The sequence below is a fragment of the Zosterops lateralis genome, assembly GCF_965231275.1.
Source record: "Zosterops lateralis genome assembly, chromosome: W".
In the NCBI taxonomy this organism is placed as follows: Eukaryota; Metazoa; Chordata; class Aves; order Passeriformes; family Zosteropidae; genus Zosterops; species Zosterops lateralis.
The window spans coordinates 31,719,419-31,734,285 of NC_139801.1; the positions used below are offsets into that span (position 1 = coordinate 31,719,419).

The 14,867-nt window shown below is 43.9% G+C and overlaps 1 protein-coding gene across 4 annotated transcripts in view; it reads left to right on the forward strand.

Annotated features, from left to right (window-relative positions):
- Window positions 1-14,867, forward strand: part of LOC310922289 (ceramide transfer protein-like) — a 205,907-nt gene that overhangs the window by 103,911 nt on the left and 87,129 nt on the right. For all 4 annotated transcript variants that reach the window (XM_083882742.1, XM_083882745.1, XM_083882743.1 and 1 more), the window contains exon 3: window positions 3,626-3,742. In XM_083882742.1, coding sequence (XP_083738868.1) covers window positions 3,626-3,742 — 117 coding nt within the window. The remainder of the gene's footprint in view (window positions 1-3,625; window positions 3,743-14,867) is intronic.

Sequence of the window (14,867 nt, forward strand, 5' to 3'; positions counted from 1 at the left end):
ATCAGAGCTGCGCCGGGTGGATAGGGGTCCGCACACCAGGGTACGAGACGCCCAAATCCACACCGTGCAGTTTTCAGTCCACCATTTTATAGGATTTTTCTGCCCTTAGGCAGTCCAGGTATCCAGGGTGGGCTGAATAGTCCGAATTTTTTTTCGATGGCCTTCCCGGATCTTGTCAAGTCCCGTTGTTCCATTCCGGGAAGGTTCTTTCTTATGTCAATTACACAGGTCAGTCTTATGTTGATTTCAGTTTGTATATCTTGCCAGGGCGTTGATGAAATCTGCATCGTCGTCAAGAAGGAATTCTCCTTGCATTGGCGAGGAAGTGATTCTTATCAAGGCTGGCTAGCGTCTTTGTTCAGTCGGATGATTCTTGTCCTGTTTCGCAACTGAAGCCGTGCAGGCTGAGGGGGAACGGTTTGCTTCCTACTGGATTTTACATTTTATTAACATTGTTCTTATTATACATCGGATTATTATTTCATACACGAATTTTTACTCCAAATTTATCACAATAGTAACGCCTCTATGATAATGTATTTAAGAAGAGGAAAAAGGTATTGCACAGAAAGTTTTGCATCTAGTGAAGACCAGAGTGAGACTATGTTAGGGAAACAACTCTGCAGACACCAAGGTCAGTGGAGAAGGAGGGGCAGGAGGTGCTTCAGGTACTGGAGTAGAGATTCCCGTGCAGCCCATGCTGAAGACCATGGTGAGACAGGCTGTCCCCCTGCAGCTCATGCAGGTTAAAGGCGAAATAGATGTCTACCTGTAGCCCATGGAGGACCCCACAACTGAGCAGGTGGATTCCTAAAGGAGGCTCTTACCCCACAGGAAGCCCGTGCTGAAGCAGGCTTCTGGTAGGAGCTGTGGGCCCATGGAGAGAGGAGCACATACTAGAGCAGGTTTGCTGGCAGGACTTGTGACCCCTTTGAAGATCTATGGTGGAGCAGTCTGTTCCTGAAGGACTGCACCTGATACCAAAGTTATTTGTAAAACTTTCTAACACAATTTGAAGCATTAGAAAGCAGGCATTCTTTATCAGTACTGGACACACCGAAGGATCTCTCCTTTAATGAGATTTGTGTGGTTAAACTTTACAACAGGGTATTTATTCCATCATGATCATACATTTTCATTACAACATACTTCCTAGCTAATACATAAACATCAATTTTCCTAGAGGTAATTTGCATGCATCCACCTCCTACTGGAAGTCCTTTTATAGTCCTAGAGGGTCATCTAAAGGGGTCTCTCATGGTCATATTCATTGAATGCTTCAATATTAGAGGTGCTCTTTCCTTGAACTTTTTCTTTGGGCATGCATTGTATCTTCTTGTTACATAACTTGCCAAAAAGCCACTATATTACTCATGATCTATTTCTCCACTGGTTTCAGCTATGTTTATCATCCTGTGTGCATACTTTTACATTCTTTTATGTTTTTTGCTAGTTTGTCTTTAAGCTCTTTCCAGCAACATCAGGGGAACTGAAAATTTCTATTCTCTATGTTATTTATCACACCCTGTGGAAGGGACCCACACTGGAGCAGCTTGTGAAGATCTGCAGGTGATGGGAAGGACTTACATTGGAGAAGTTCATGAAGGAATGTCTCCTGTATGTGGGATCCCATGCTAGAGCTGGGGAAGTGTGTGAGGGGTCCTCCCCCTGAGGGGAAGGAGCAGCAGAGGCAACAGCTGATGAACTGACTGTAACCCCTATCCCTGCACCACTGGGGCAGGCAGTAGAGAATGAGGAATAGAGCTAACCCTGGGAAGGAGGGAAGTGTTAAGGAAGGTGTGTTTAAGATTTGGATTTACTTCTTCTGGCCTTACTCTAATTTGATTGGTAATAAATTCAGTTATTTTCCCAAGTTGAGTCTATTTTACCTGTGATGGTAATTGGTGAGTGATGTGTCCCTTCTCTTAATTCACAAGCCTCTCTTATTTTCTTTACCCTGTTCTGGAGTGGGATTCACAGAGTGGCTTTGATGGGCACCTAGCGTCCAGCCAGGGTCAACCTACCACAGTCCATTTTGGTGCCCAATGTGGGGCTTGAGACAACAGCAGTTTTATATTGTGTGCTATAACTATCATAGCTATTAAATGGCAAGCTCCTGTGTGGGATATGGAGTTTTTCAGCTGCACCACTTATCTCTTTATTCTGCTGAGTTTGGAAACATGTTAATACAAATAATGTCTTTGCTTTGTCCTGGCATTGATGGCCTTGGTATTTTGTGGGTAGGATGAAGTTGAATTAAGTCGAGATGGTCAGGTATTAAGGGAATTGGTAACTGCAGCTGATTTGCTTAATTGCTAGCTTTGTCAGTTACTGTATTTTTTTTAATTTAAATTTATTTAAATTCAACTTAGGTTAAGATGCCTGACCAAATAAGTGAAGCTGTTTTAAAAAGTGCTTTTGTTGAACTCTTCTTAACTATTTTTTTTTTTTTTGTGTTGTCTTCTGTTGTAGTTTTCTTCCTCTAGTATATTTAAACTACAAATACTGTTTATTATATATAAATAGCATCTGATTTTCAGATCATTAGAAAATAATTCTTATGGACACTGAATTGTTACACAGAACACAACAAATGAGATTTGCTTTTAGGTTTTCTTTTGTGGAGTGTTTCACAAGTGATCCACAGTGCTTTCCTTGTCTTCAAGATGAATGTATTCACAGAGCAGTAAAGGATATTAACAGGTATAGATACGTCTGGCATCTGGAATCAATATTTATTGCCTTTCAGATCGCATCATTTGCCTTAATATTAGAGTCTGTTATGTCCCTGTGTGCTTCTATGTGCAACATTTCTTTGTATTCAAATTCAAAAAGGTGTTCAGCTGTACCCATGTTATGTTTTACTAAGAATAGTTTTCAATGAAGGGGGAAAAAAAATTTCTGTGTTGGATGTTTGCTAGGGAGTAAATTTGATCTGACAGTGTCACAGGGCAAAATAGATCCTTGTTTTGTTCCTTTGTACTTTCATTACTAGCTTCACTGTTATGCTATTAAAGGCATTTTACTATTTAAGTCATATGAACTGAGAGTTAGATGCATTTGAGTGGTCATACGGGCAGGGATTGCATGTTGCTCCCAATTATCTGACAGTCATCTTAGTTAAGGTAGTTGAGGCAGAGGGTGCCACAGCTTGCTTTGGTTTCCTGCCTTCCTTGTCATTTTAATATATTCTGCTTTTATGGCTCTATCCTGGTGCTTTTTGCTATGATGTATGTGTTTCTTCCATCGAAAATTAATATTGATAGCAATAACCTAATTTCTATTTCCTGCTTTGAATTTAAAATACAATATTTTCCTGACTCTGTCCAGTAGTTATTTTGCTAAAGGATTCCTTTGGAATGTTTGGTCACTGTTTGTGTGGAACTTTTTTTGTGACAATTTTGTTAAGACTGTACTAAACTGGCTTTTCTGTTTCAGAAGATTGGCATTTTTTATTATGGAAGTGTATTATGTTCATTATTTGAGATAGCTACATGCAACCAAATTTACAATCTAGGATGAATTCAAGGCAATATTGATCAGTTTTTCTAATTGCAGTATTTCTAAAGTGTGAGATATTGTTGATCATTATGATAATTTTATCTATTTTTACATTCTTTCACAGCCTCATGACTTTGATGAATGCAGGTTTGATATCAGTGTAAACGACAGTGTTTGGTACCTCCGAGCTCAGGACCCAGACCACAGACAACAGTGGGTAGATGCAATAGAACAACACAAGGTATGTGTTTTTTCTGATTTCCTTTTTCAGTCCCTCATTAGATCTAGTGGTGCTTGCAGAGACTTGTAAGCTTCAGTGTACAGTCTTTAAAGTACTCAAGGTATTTCTAAAAGATAAAAGTTGCAAGATTGAAACCATGATGTTAATTATGTTCCAAAGGAATTGATTTACCTATCCTTCATATACAAGAGTTTAGAGAACTGTGAGCTAACAGATGAACCTTTCTTTAGCTCTTTAGCTTGAAAAAGAAAAAGCTTGCATTTTGAGTGACTTTTTAATTTTTTTGACTATCCTCTCTCATTGATTATTGAATTGATTGTTGTCTAAAGGCCACAAATATTAAACCTCTTAGTCACAGAGTCCATTCTTCGAGGTTTTTATTTGGTTTTTAGGCTCATCTCTTTGTTCACTTGGCTGCTTTAACTGTATCTGATTACTGGGTTTTGTCTCGTTTTTTAAGCCCCTATTGTTCATCAGGATTTTCATTCAGTTTTCTTGATTTATGCCTTATCTCTTCTGATGAACTCTATTACTTTCATTTTTCTTAAAGGGCTTGAAGGTCAGATATTTTTAAAATATGTAACACACAAAACATCTGTTATGTTTTCTGATGAAAGGCACTGCTCCAAAGTGTTGAGTGTAAGTACAATACATAGCACACTGAAACAATTGCATCTGGATTATTGATACAAATGAGAAGGGAGAGTTTGGATGGCCCCTGCCTTTGTCCAGGTTTCTGGCAGTAGGCAGCAGCTTTAGTGAGATGGCCAGCACCCCAAAACCCACTCTCACTCGCAAGTTCTTAATAATGACCGATCGGGTCTATTACAACATGAATTATTTATTGAATAGACACAAGGAAAAAACAGACATGAGACTTTAACAGGCTTACTTACTACACAGGATAAACAAAATAACTACTAGTAGATTAAAACAAAACAGTGCATAATAGACGGTACCTATATTATAGCTATCAAAGAAATAGTATAGATAAGGAGTCAATGTAAATTACCACCGAATTGATGGAGTACACATAGAATCCTTTCTCTCAGTTCCCAGGAAAGCATGCATGAAATTTACATCCAAACTTCGGGAAGAAGTCCCACGTATTTCCAGGGTGTATGTAGGAGACTTCTGCCTCCATGAAAGCTTGTGTAGCTTTTATAGTTTGTAAAGTGAAGTGTCTTTCAGGAATTCCATCTTATCTCCCCACATCTTGTTCTCAAGGCAAGTTGGCTATTAACAACTGGAAATTCCATCCCTAGCTCCAGAGAGAGAAATAACTCACTAGCCAGAGACAACTCACTAGTCAGACAAGCTGGCCTGGGTTCTCTGGTCAATTCATGTGAGGGGGGAGAACGCCTCGGGCTATTGCCCCAAGCTGATAGACAGGATAGATAAGCTCTTCTGTGGTAGGGGGGGGAAATCCTGCCACAGTTATACAGGTAGAGTAACAGAATATCTCAAGTTGGAAGGAACCCATAAGGATTGAGTCCAACTCCCTGCGCCTTGCAGGGCTACCTAACACTAAACCATATGACTAAGAGTCATCCAAACAGTCCTTGAACTCTTGACAGGCTGGGCGCTGTGACCACTTCCCTGGGGAGTCTGTTCCAATGATCACCCTTCTCAGCAAAGAACTTTTTGTTACTGTCCAATCTGAACTTCCCCTGATGCAGTTTCATACCATTTCCTTGTGTCCTATCACTGGTCACCAGAGAGAGAGATCAGCACCTCCCTCTCCATTGCCCTTCTTGAGGAAGTTGTAGATTGTGATGAGGTCACTCCTCAGCCTTCTCTTCTCCAAGCTGAAAAACTAAGTGATCTCAACTGTTCCTCATAAATTATCACAAAGTAGTTGAGAGAAAGCTCAAGAAGTAAGACACAGTAATTATGTGGATTATTATGATAAGATTTATTGCTAATACAGTGTCGTCCCTGAATTTCTTGCCTTCAAGTGTTTGAGTCTTTGCAGCAGCTTTCTCACGCTGCTTCATGTAAACAATAAGTATTCTTAGAAATTATCTGTATGTTTTGCATTCTTGTTCTCTGAGAGAGAACTTGACTGATGGTCATATTGACCAATGGAGTCAGGAGGTTGTAACCTCCTTGGGCCAATCTTGGCCCTCTGTACAAAATGTATATAAGCCTATTGGAGTCAGATAATAAAGAGCTTTCCATGATTCACCAAGCTGCTGCCTGCTGTCCTCTGTGAGGCTCCACTCCCACGTCACAACGTGTTGCCTCTCTAAAGGTGTGGGGTAACAAGTGGTGACCCCTCCGTGTCTGGACTGCAGCTGGGTCGCAGTGGTGACCCCGGACGTGTGGGAAGAGGGTCTCCTGTCGCATCTGGTGACCCCTCCATGTCTGGACTGCAGCTGGGTCACATCTGCTGACCCTTTGTGTCTGAATGGCACATCTGGACACTGTCCGTGTCTGAACGGACTCCTGACGTGGGAGAACAGGTCACGCCGGTGACCTCCGACTGTGAGAGAACTGCACGTCGGTGGACCTGTGTGCCCAGTGAGAGACTGAGCTGCTCTGCCTGAGGTATCATGGTAAGAGATAATGATCTCTAAACCCTCCTCAGATGAGGAAACCCTCACGGTGGACCTTTGCCTTGAGGTCCTGCGGAGACAAGAAGTCTCCTTTCCTGGAGATGCTCTCCAGAAATTGTTCTATTATGCTAGAACTCATGGGATTTTTTGCAGCCTTGAAGAAGTTTTTTCTACAGCAGAGTGGAAGTCTTTGGGCGACTATCTGCTCCAGGTTTTCTTTGCAGATCGCAGTGTGAAGCTTTTGAAAGTCATAGCCACCTGGAGCAGGCTGGAGAAAGTGCTGCCTAAATTGCAGCCTTCCAGCTCTGAGGACAGCTCCAGCCTCATTGGGCTGGGTTCCAGGGAAGACGATGGAGTCATTCCTCCTGTTCCTGCCCCTCGGAGACGGGTGGGACAGCCGACCCCCCTTCCTCGGAAAGGTAGCAGCATGGCGGGAAGCCTGCCTGCACTCAGCGCACCAGCTGAGGCAGGCACAGGGTCCTCTGCAGAGCAGAACCCTTTCACACTCACGCCTCATCGGCGATGGACTGTGGAAAACCTTGGGGCTTGTGAAAGCCCCTCGGGATTGGCCTCCCCTCCCAGTCCCGAGCCGCTGCTGAAAAAGCGGCGGCGGAGGGCCTCCCCCACTTCCCTCCCCCCCCCCGTGCCTTCCTGGCCTTGGAAGCGCCGAGAGCGCTCTTGGATCGGGGGGGAGGGGTGGTTTTTGGGAACTGTCCGCACTGTGGAATGTCAATAAGGTATTCCGTGCGGGGCGGAGCGGCCCCAAGGAATGAAGGGGCCAGCCCGCGGCAGGCTGTAAAGCCCGCCCGGTCTGTGCGGGGGGGCCCACCGAGCCCACGGGGGACGGGGCGGCCCCAGAGAGGTGGCGGGGCCGGCCCGGAGCAGGCAACAGTGCCCGCCCAACCCCCCCGGGGGGGAGCGGCCCCGGAGCGAGAAGAAACCCCCCCGCAGGGGCCAGTCCCGCCCGTGAGAAGGGGCGGGCCGGCCCAGCGCCGAGCGGCAGCGAAGCCGCCGGGCAGCGCAGGAGCCACAGCCGCGGCTCCATTTGGGAATGCAGGGCCGGGACACCCTCCCAGGCCCCCGCTCCTCCCCGTGCCGATCGGGGCACTCCCCCCGCGCCCGTGGGGGCAGCGCTTGGCAGGCGGGACACGCCCCTCCCAGCGCTGCCGTCTTCCCCCGCGCCGAGTAGGAGCAGCGCGAGGGAGGCAGCTGCGGCTGATCTGTCAATTTTAAAGGGACAGCGCAATCACAAGCGGGTGTTTCCCCGCTACAAGGGGTCTCGGGGTCCCGGATCTCCCTCAGTCTCGGATCATGTCCCAGCCGAGGCTGATGCTGTGGGCGGCCGTGGGTCAGCACGGCGCCCCCTGCAGGGCAGGGATGGATTCCCCAGCTTTGCACATGCGGTGAGAAAAGCTCTCACCCCTGTCCCTGTGGAGCACACGGGACAGGAATCAGAGGCCCATGATGCCTCATCTAATGCTCAGGCCGGCAAGACTAATGCTAAGGCCAACAAGAAACAAAGAAAGAGAGTGCAAAAAAGAGGAATCACTCCCTTGTTTCTTTGTGGAAGATGTGGACGGCCGAATTACATGGCAGATGTTTGTAAGGCAAGCCATGTGAAAGGCCAACCTCTGTCAAAAGAGCAGTGGGGTGCAAAGAGGAAGCGTGCTTGGACAGAAGAGTCTTCCCAGTCCCCACAGCCGATGGAGGTCTGATGGGAAGGTTTAATCCCATACCCACCTCTCCCTGTCAGTGTCCCTGAAGGGACCAAAATTGTTTAATTTGTGTTTGAGTTTTCTGTTCACAGGACAAAGAGTCGGTGGTGAGAAGGCAGTTGCTCTGAAGTATTGAGCTGCCTGGATTTCACTGGACTGTTGCTCTGATCAGAGACTGTCCTGGAACAATTTGGAACGGACATTGCGATTTTTTCCTTTACTGTTTGGCAGCTGGAATGGACTGTCTTTCAAGATCCATTCATCGCCCTTCGTGACTTGTTTGGGAGCTGATGGACCAGGATCATCTGGAAATTTCAGCCAGTCCTGGGATGTTCCTGTGTTCTGCATTGAAACAGAACTCTGGGGACTGGAGGTTTTTTATAAGTCCTCCAAAAAAGCCAATCCTCAATTCTGAATCTGAATGATTGTTTTCTGTGATTCATTTGTATCCTGCAGGTATCACTGGCTGATGAATGTCCAATTCCTTGCACGTTCTGGAATGGGTAATTTTTGCCCCATCTGCCACAAGGCGGCAAAATATTGTTTGAAAAAACAAACAATGAAAATATTATTTTTTTTGTTTGAGCTAATTATTGCTCGATTTCAGCCGCAAAAATGGCAATCAATCATTTTTGTATGAGCTCATTGCTCGATTGATAATGCAGGCAACAATGCTTGTGAATTTGATGGGTGCAGATTTTTTCAAAATTCATACTCTCAGTATTATGGGAGGAATTTGATTGGAGCTTTGCAAGCAGTGTTTTTCTGCCAAATGCTCTGGAGCCATGAGCTGTTGCAAGTGGGAAGAATCCTTTGGATTTCTTTTTGCAGCCCAAAAATATTCAGAAATTTAGTGCAAGGGCCCACTGTCTTTACAGACGATTTGGGAGGATGAAGTAGGCCAGTGTTCCTTGGAAGGATGATTTTGAGGGCAAGTTTTGGAAGCCCCTGAGGATGGGCAGCCCATTTGGTTGTTTGGGGCTGCTGTCATGGCATTTCCACAGTTTTCCCAGAAACTTTTTCATTTAGCCACGGATTTAACTTCTGTGGTCGACATGGCACACAGATGGGTTGTTCAATTTAAAGGGAGTCAGCAATGTTGTTTGTTCCATTTGCTGAAGAACCTTTTGTTGTGCCACAGAGGCCTGGTTCTTCAAAAACAAAAACGGGGAACGCAGGGTGAAACCCCGCAAATTCAATTGGCAAAGGTTTTGCATGCTATTGAGCATCTTACAGGTGCCACAGAATTTCACTAACCCTGCAATGTGAAAAGCAAGAAACTGTGACCGAATGAAGGTCAACAGAGGAGGAACCACTGGTCCTCCCATGGGAACAGAAATTGAACTGTAGTTCATTTTCTTTTTTCCTTTTTTCTTTTTTTAAAGGTAAAAAGGGTGAGATGTCGTCCCTGAATTTCTTGCCTTCAAGTGTTTGAGTCTTTGCAGCAGCTTTCTCACGCTGCTTCATGTAAACAATAAGTATTCTTAGAAATTATCTGTATGTTTTGCATTCTTGTTCTCTGAGAGAGAACTTGACTGATGGTCATATTGACCAATGGAGTCAGGAGGTTGTAACCTCCTTGGGCCAATCTTGGCCCTCTGTACAAAATGTATATAAGCCTATTGGAGTCAGATAATAAAGAGCTTTCCATGTTTCACCAAGCTGCTGCCTGCTGTCCTCTGTGAGGCTCCACTCCCACGTCACAACGTGTTGCCTCTCTAAAGGTGTGGGGTAACAATACAGTATCTAAACATTACTGATACACTATCTAAATAATAACTCTATTGTTTATTGCAATGGATGATAGTATCATCAGGTTGTGGTCCCTCCTGTTGACTCACGAGCTTAAGTGAGACTCCCCTGCTTCCTAAACTTCTCAGAAAAGTCTAGGTGTAGCTCAGTCCACTTAGTCTCAGATTTGGTAAATAGTCTATGATTAAAGGGTTGTAATATAAGCATTTCCATCTAGAAATATACAGTGTTACAGTCTTTGGCCTTGCAGAATTCACAATTGGAAACCAAGAAAGCACCTGTGGAACTACTTTAGGATTTTATCTCTGTATTTGACTGTGTTGTCCCTAAAGCAGGGTTCTTATATTCAGTGTGAAGAAGTCAGTCAACACACTGAGTCGAGATATTTGATTTTATTACAGTTGTGCAGGATAGGGTGCCAGGCATCTAAGAGATCTGGTATACCTTTCAGGAAACAGGCAGAGTCTTTTATACAAAAAGGTAACAAAGAAAGAATGATACAGAAACAGGTCACTGATGCTTATTTAACAAAATTCTTAATATGCATGTCATGGTCTTGGTCCAGTTCATAATACTATAATTTAGATATATGAATTTCCCTGGGAGTGTATTTTTTAGCATTATAATCATCTAAGGTAACTCTAGGTTATATTTCCATCCTATCAGCTATGACCAAGTTATTATTTAACTTTATACTCTGTTACAGCTTCTGCTTAAATCTATTTGAGCAATTACCTGTCAATAAAATAAGGATTTATAGTATTCTGTTCTTGGGGATTCTTCACTGCTCCATTGCTCTGGCACCTTGTTGACATGGTTTCAAGACCAACGCATCGTTGCTGTGAACTTTTTGAAACTTTTAACTTCATCTAATATCAACTGGATCTTCGCAACTTTTTACTCACCTGTACAAAGGTGAAAAATGAGTGTTCCCAGTCTTTGGGGTGGACATACCTGGCAGGTATGTAAATTATTTAAAAAGCATGGATATTGATCTAATACCAATATCCAACTATGATGGACAAAGACTCTCTAACAGTTTAAAGTTAGAAAGTGTATGTTTATTACGATGCCAGGCAACGTGCGGGATCATTCCCAAATACACACGCGCAATTTACAGATGATCACAGGGTCTTTTTATGTACAGGAGTATTGAATACCCAAAACACAAATGCATATTCATAACTCTGGTACATCCCATTCCCCGCTTCATATGGTAATTAGCCAAAAAGCCATTAAGCATGCGTAGTTTGTTCTTTGAAATGGGTTGGTGGTCTTTTTTATGGGATGGGGTCCCAAAAAGATGAAGTAAGATTGTCTTTCTCAGCTTTGACTTTTTAACCTTTTAGTGTTACGTGACAACTGCATCTTGTTTTTCCAGGACTGTTTGATTTATGATTGTATTGTATTCTTGCAGTCTATTGATCAGTCAAGATGCACAAACATAGTTTGACAGGCTTCATGATTTATCAGTTCCTTAAATCCAGCTTCTGTTAACAAAAGGGAAGCTTATCTATCTTACCTCAGCAATATCTAGTTTAACTAAAGTCCTTAATTCTTCTAAATCAATGCTTCACATGCAGGGAGGGGATTGCTGCCTGCAGTCTCAGGAGACCAATTTGCCCAGTTGGTCCAGTCTCCAGCAGCATTTTATACCCTTATGCAGGCTGATGTGCACCAAAGTCAATCATCTCAGCTCCCCCATCTCTGGAATGCATTAATTATGTGAGCAGTTATTCCTGCAATACCCACTTGGTGTTCTTACCTTAGGACAAAACATACTGCTCATCAGAGACTGTGGAAAGAGAAAGGAGGTGTGTGTATAAGGAGGATGCATTCAAAGACTCTACTATCTTTCATTGGTGTCACATAAGTTGCTCTGTCATGTTTTATTTCCTTTTGTCTGATTCAAGAGAGAATTGGTGTCAGTATGTTCGTTTGTTCTCAAGTTCTATCAATTGAAAAGTATTTTTAGAGTTCTGTAGCACTGAAAAGTTGATTCCGTCTGGGCTCTGCATTGGGGAACTGCTCACCATGCCTCTCACTGCTGATCATGTGGTTTCCACTGGCACCACGCCGGGCTGCGCTGGCCACTGGCTCCACTCAGCACCTCTCCTCACGTGGGGGGCTGAAAAGGAAAAGCTGCTGGCACCGCTTCTTCCCTTCTGTCCGCAGCATGGCTGGCTAAAAGCAGCTGAGCAAATAAAGTTCATTGCAAGCCATGCTGAAACAGCAGTGGCCGCATGGCGCCATGCCTAGGCTGCATGGTCTCGACTGTGTGGCTGCTTGTGGCACCGGGATGGCCCTCCCCGGGGCGACTTGACCCTGGCAGCCATGCTGGGAAAGGCCTTGGCTGCCCCACTGGGAAGGGGCCAGGCAGACCTGCCGGGAAAGGGCTTGGTGACCTCTTCACCACGCCTCCAAAGGGAGAAAGAAAGCAAGCTTCCCGCGCTTTTTCCTCCCCTGAATATGTTATCATAGAGGCTTTACTAGCTTTTCTAATTGGCTAAGCAGTGTGCCTATTCTCAGAGCCAGCCAGTGATTCGTTTTGCCAGGCAAGGAGGAAGTTTTAAGCAGCTCCTCACAGAAAATCATTTCCATGGCTGGTTTCTTCCTTCGTCACCATAAATCAAGCCATGCAAAACCACCATACTCTCTAGACCATTCACCATGTTCATAGCTGTCCTTTGGATGCTCTCTATTAGCTTTATATCCTTCTTATATTGAGGCACCTAAAACTGCACACAGTACTAGAGGTGAGGCCATGCCAATGCAGAGTAGAGCAGAACAGTCACCTCTCTTGACTGGGGATACTGTGACTGAGGCACCTCAGGACCTGGTTGACCCTTTTGGTTGCCAGGGCATGCTGTTAACTCATGTTTAACTTGCCATTAACCCAAATCCACAGATCTCTTTCCATGGGGTTGCTCTCCAGCCACTTGTTTCCCAATTTGTATGGGCTCTCCAGCCACTTGTTTCCCAATTTGTATGGATAACCAGGATTACCACATCCCAATGTTATGAATGCTAGGAGACCAGCTCCTTAGTGATTTCAGCTTTATTGGAAACAGTATGGGAAAGGGAGCCCATAAGGTGTAGGCACACCACCGCTACTCCTGATGCAGCGTGGAGGAGGAGGATGTCAGCTCTGTCGTCTGGCAGATCTGGGCCTTCCTTCCTCACGGAATGGCTGCTAGTTTCAGGTTCAGGGTCCCCATGTCACTCCTGGCTCACTTTGGTTAGGATGATGAAGGTGAGGAGTCCTGACTAGAGCTTTGATGTCGTCTGATGTCCCTTCTGGTTAGAAGTGTTGCTTCAGCTCTTTACTTGCACGAGGGTCGTAGCTTATTGTTTCTAGGGGTCTCCACTAGACAAATTCCCTCTCTCTTAAGTCCCATGGGAATCCAACATTTGAATACTACATGATGTCATCCTCCTCCTCATGGTCTCAGGTGATTCACTGTCTCAGAGGGGATGGGTGCAGCAGGGGCCATACCTGACAGTAAGGGAATTTACACAACAACTCACCCAAACAAGACACCATCCTCATTAACTTATAACATAACTTTGTATTAACTTTCTAACTTATTCTCTACAGTTCCCCCCTCTAATTCTTTGATTGAGCTCAAGCTCACATCAATTAGCAATTACTTCTTCTTGAAAGTACAATTTCTTTAATTTTTGATATTGGTTGTAAATCTGTTTGGCATCTTGATGTTCTTGATTGCTCATTATGATTTTTCTTACTTCTTTATTACTCGCTTGTACAGCAGATGTTACAATTCGGATTATACAGGGGAGCATACAGGGTAAGAGGATTAAACTAGCAATTGCACACATGGCAAAAAAGGCTATTTTTTTCCACCAACTTCCATTTAATGACCAGAAGTTGTCCCACCAGCTGATATCAAACATAGGGGTCCATTTATGTATTCTAACATGGGCCAGTTTCTGGATGTCTTTTTAGATATTTTTAATAACCTCACTTCGGTCATCTATTTCTAGGCAGCATTCAGATGAGTTGAACTTCCCACATATACCCCCTTCATTGGCTAATAGTCTACTGCTAGTCTGATCTGATATACCACAGTCCTAGTTTGGGATAGTGGGTCACTTATGTGGTCTAAAGCTAGGGCAGTTCGGTTCGACACCATCTCGAGTACTGCCTGTAATCCCCAGGACCCATCTTGAGCCCAAGTCACTGGCCCATAAGTGCGAATTGTCTCTTCAAGGGGTCCATTCTTTGTTTTTCCATGTTTGCATTCCTCCAATTTCAATTAAGCTTCTTTTTTGTTGGCCAGATTTATCCAAATCATCATATATTGGGGACCCTAGGTTCAATCCAGACTCTTTTGGGAGTAGGAAAAATGATGGTTTAATTAGCCCAAAAGCGCAACTGCTGGTCCGATCTCCTGGCAATTTAGTGTAAGCAATATTTCAGCATATCCAAAACAGGTTTTCTGGGGCTTCCCAAGGAACATTACTGATAGTCATTGGAAACTCCCAGTACTTGGATATTTCTTTCACTCCCCAGAATGGATTTATTCCCTTTCTGGCACACTCATGTGATCCATATCTTTACTGGTGGACACACCTGGTTTCTCTTTTCTCCATGGACCAGTATTTGTTGGGTTCTTTAGGGATCCACCTAGCAACAGGATGTTTTACCTTTAAGTATCTTTTACAAGACATTTCTCCTACCAGGGTCTTATACATTTCCCCTTTTCTAGATATACACTGTTCTCCAATTATTTTAGATTTTAATTCCCACTGTTCTTTTCTCCTCTGTCCAATAGTTGGTACTTTTTGTCTTGTTTGTATCCATTTCAAGAATTCCGTTGGCTTTAAGCTAATCCCTTCCCAAGGCCAGACTTCGGCCATTCGCGTACTCCCACAGATCCAGCAATTGGTCAAGTTTAATTCTTTACTGATCTTTTCTACTAAATCTATGAACAAGTTATTTTTATGATGTACCTTTAGGCCTTCTTTATTATTCATTGATGTTATTTCTTTTTCTTTTACTAAGTCTGCTGTATTTTTTAGATTAAACTTATGTTCAAAACAAAGCCAAGTTTCTCCTATAGGACACTCCCCATGCAA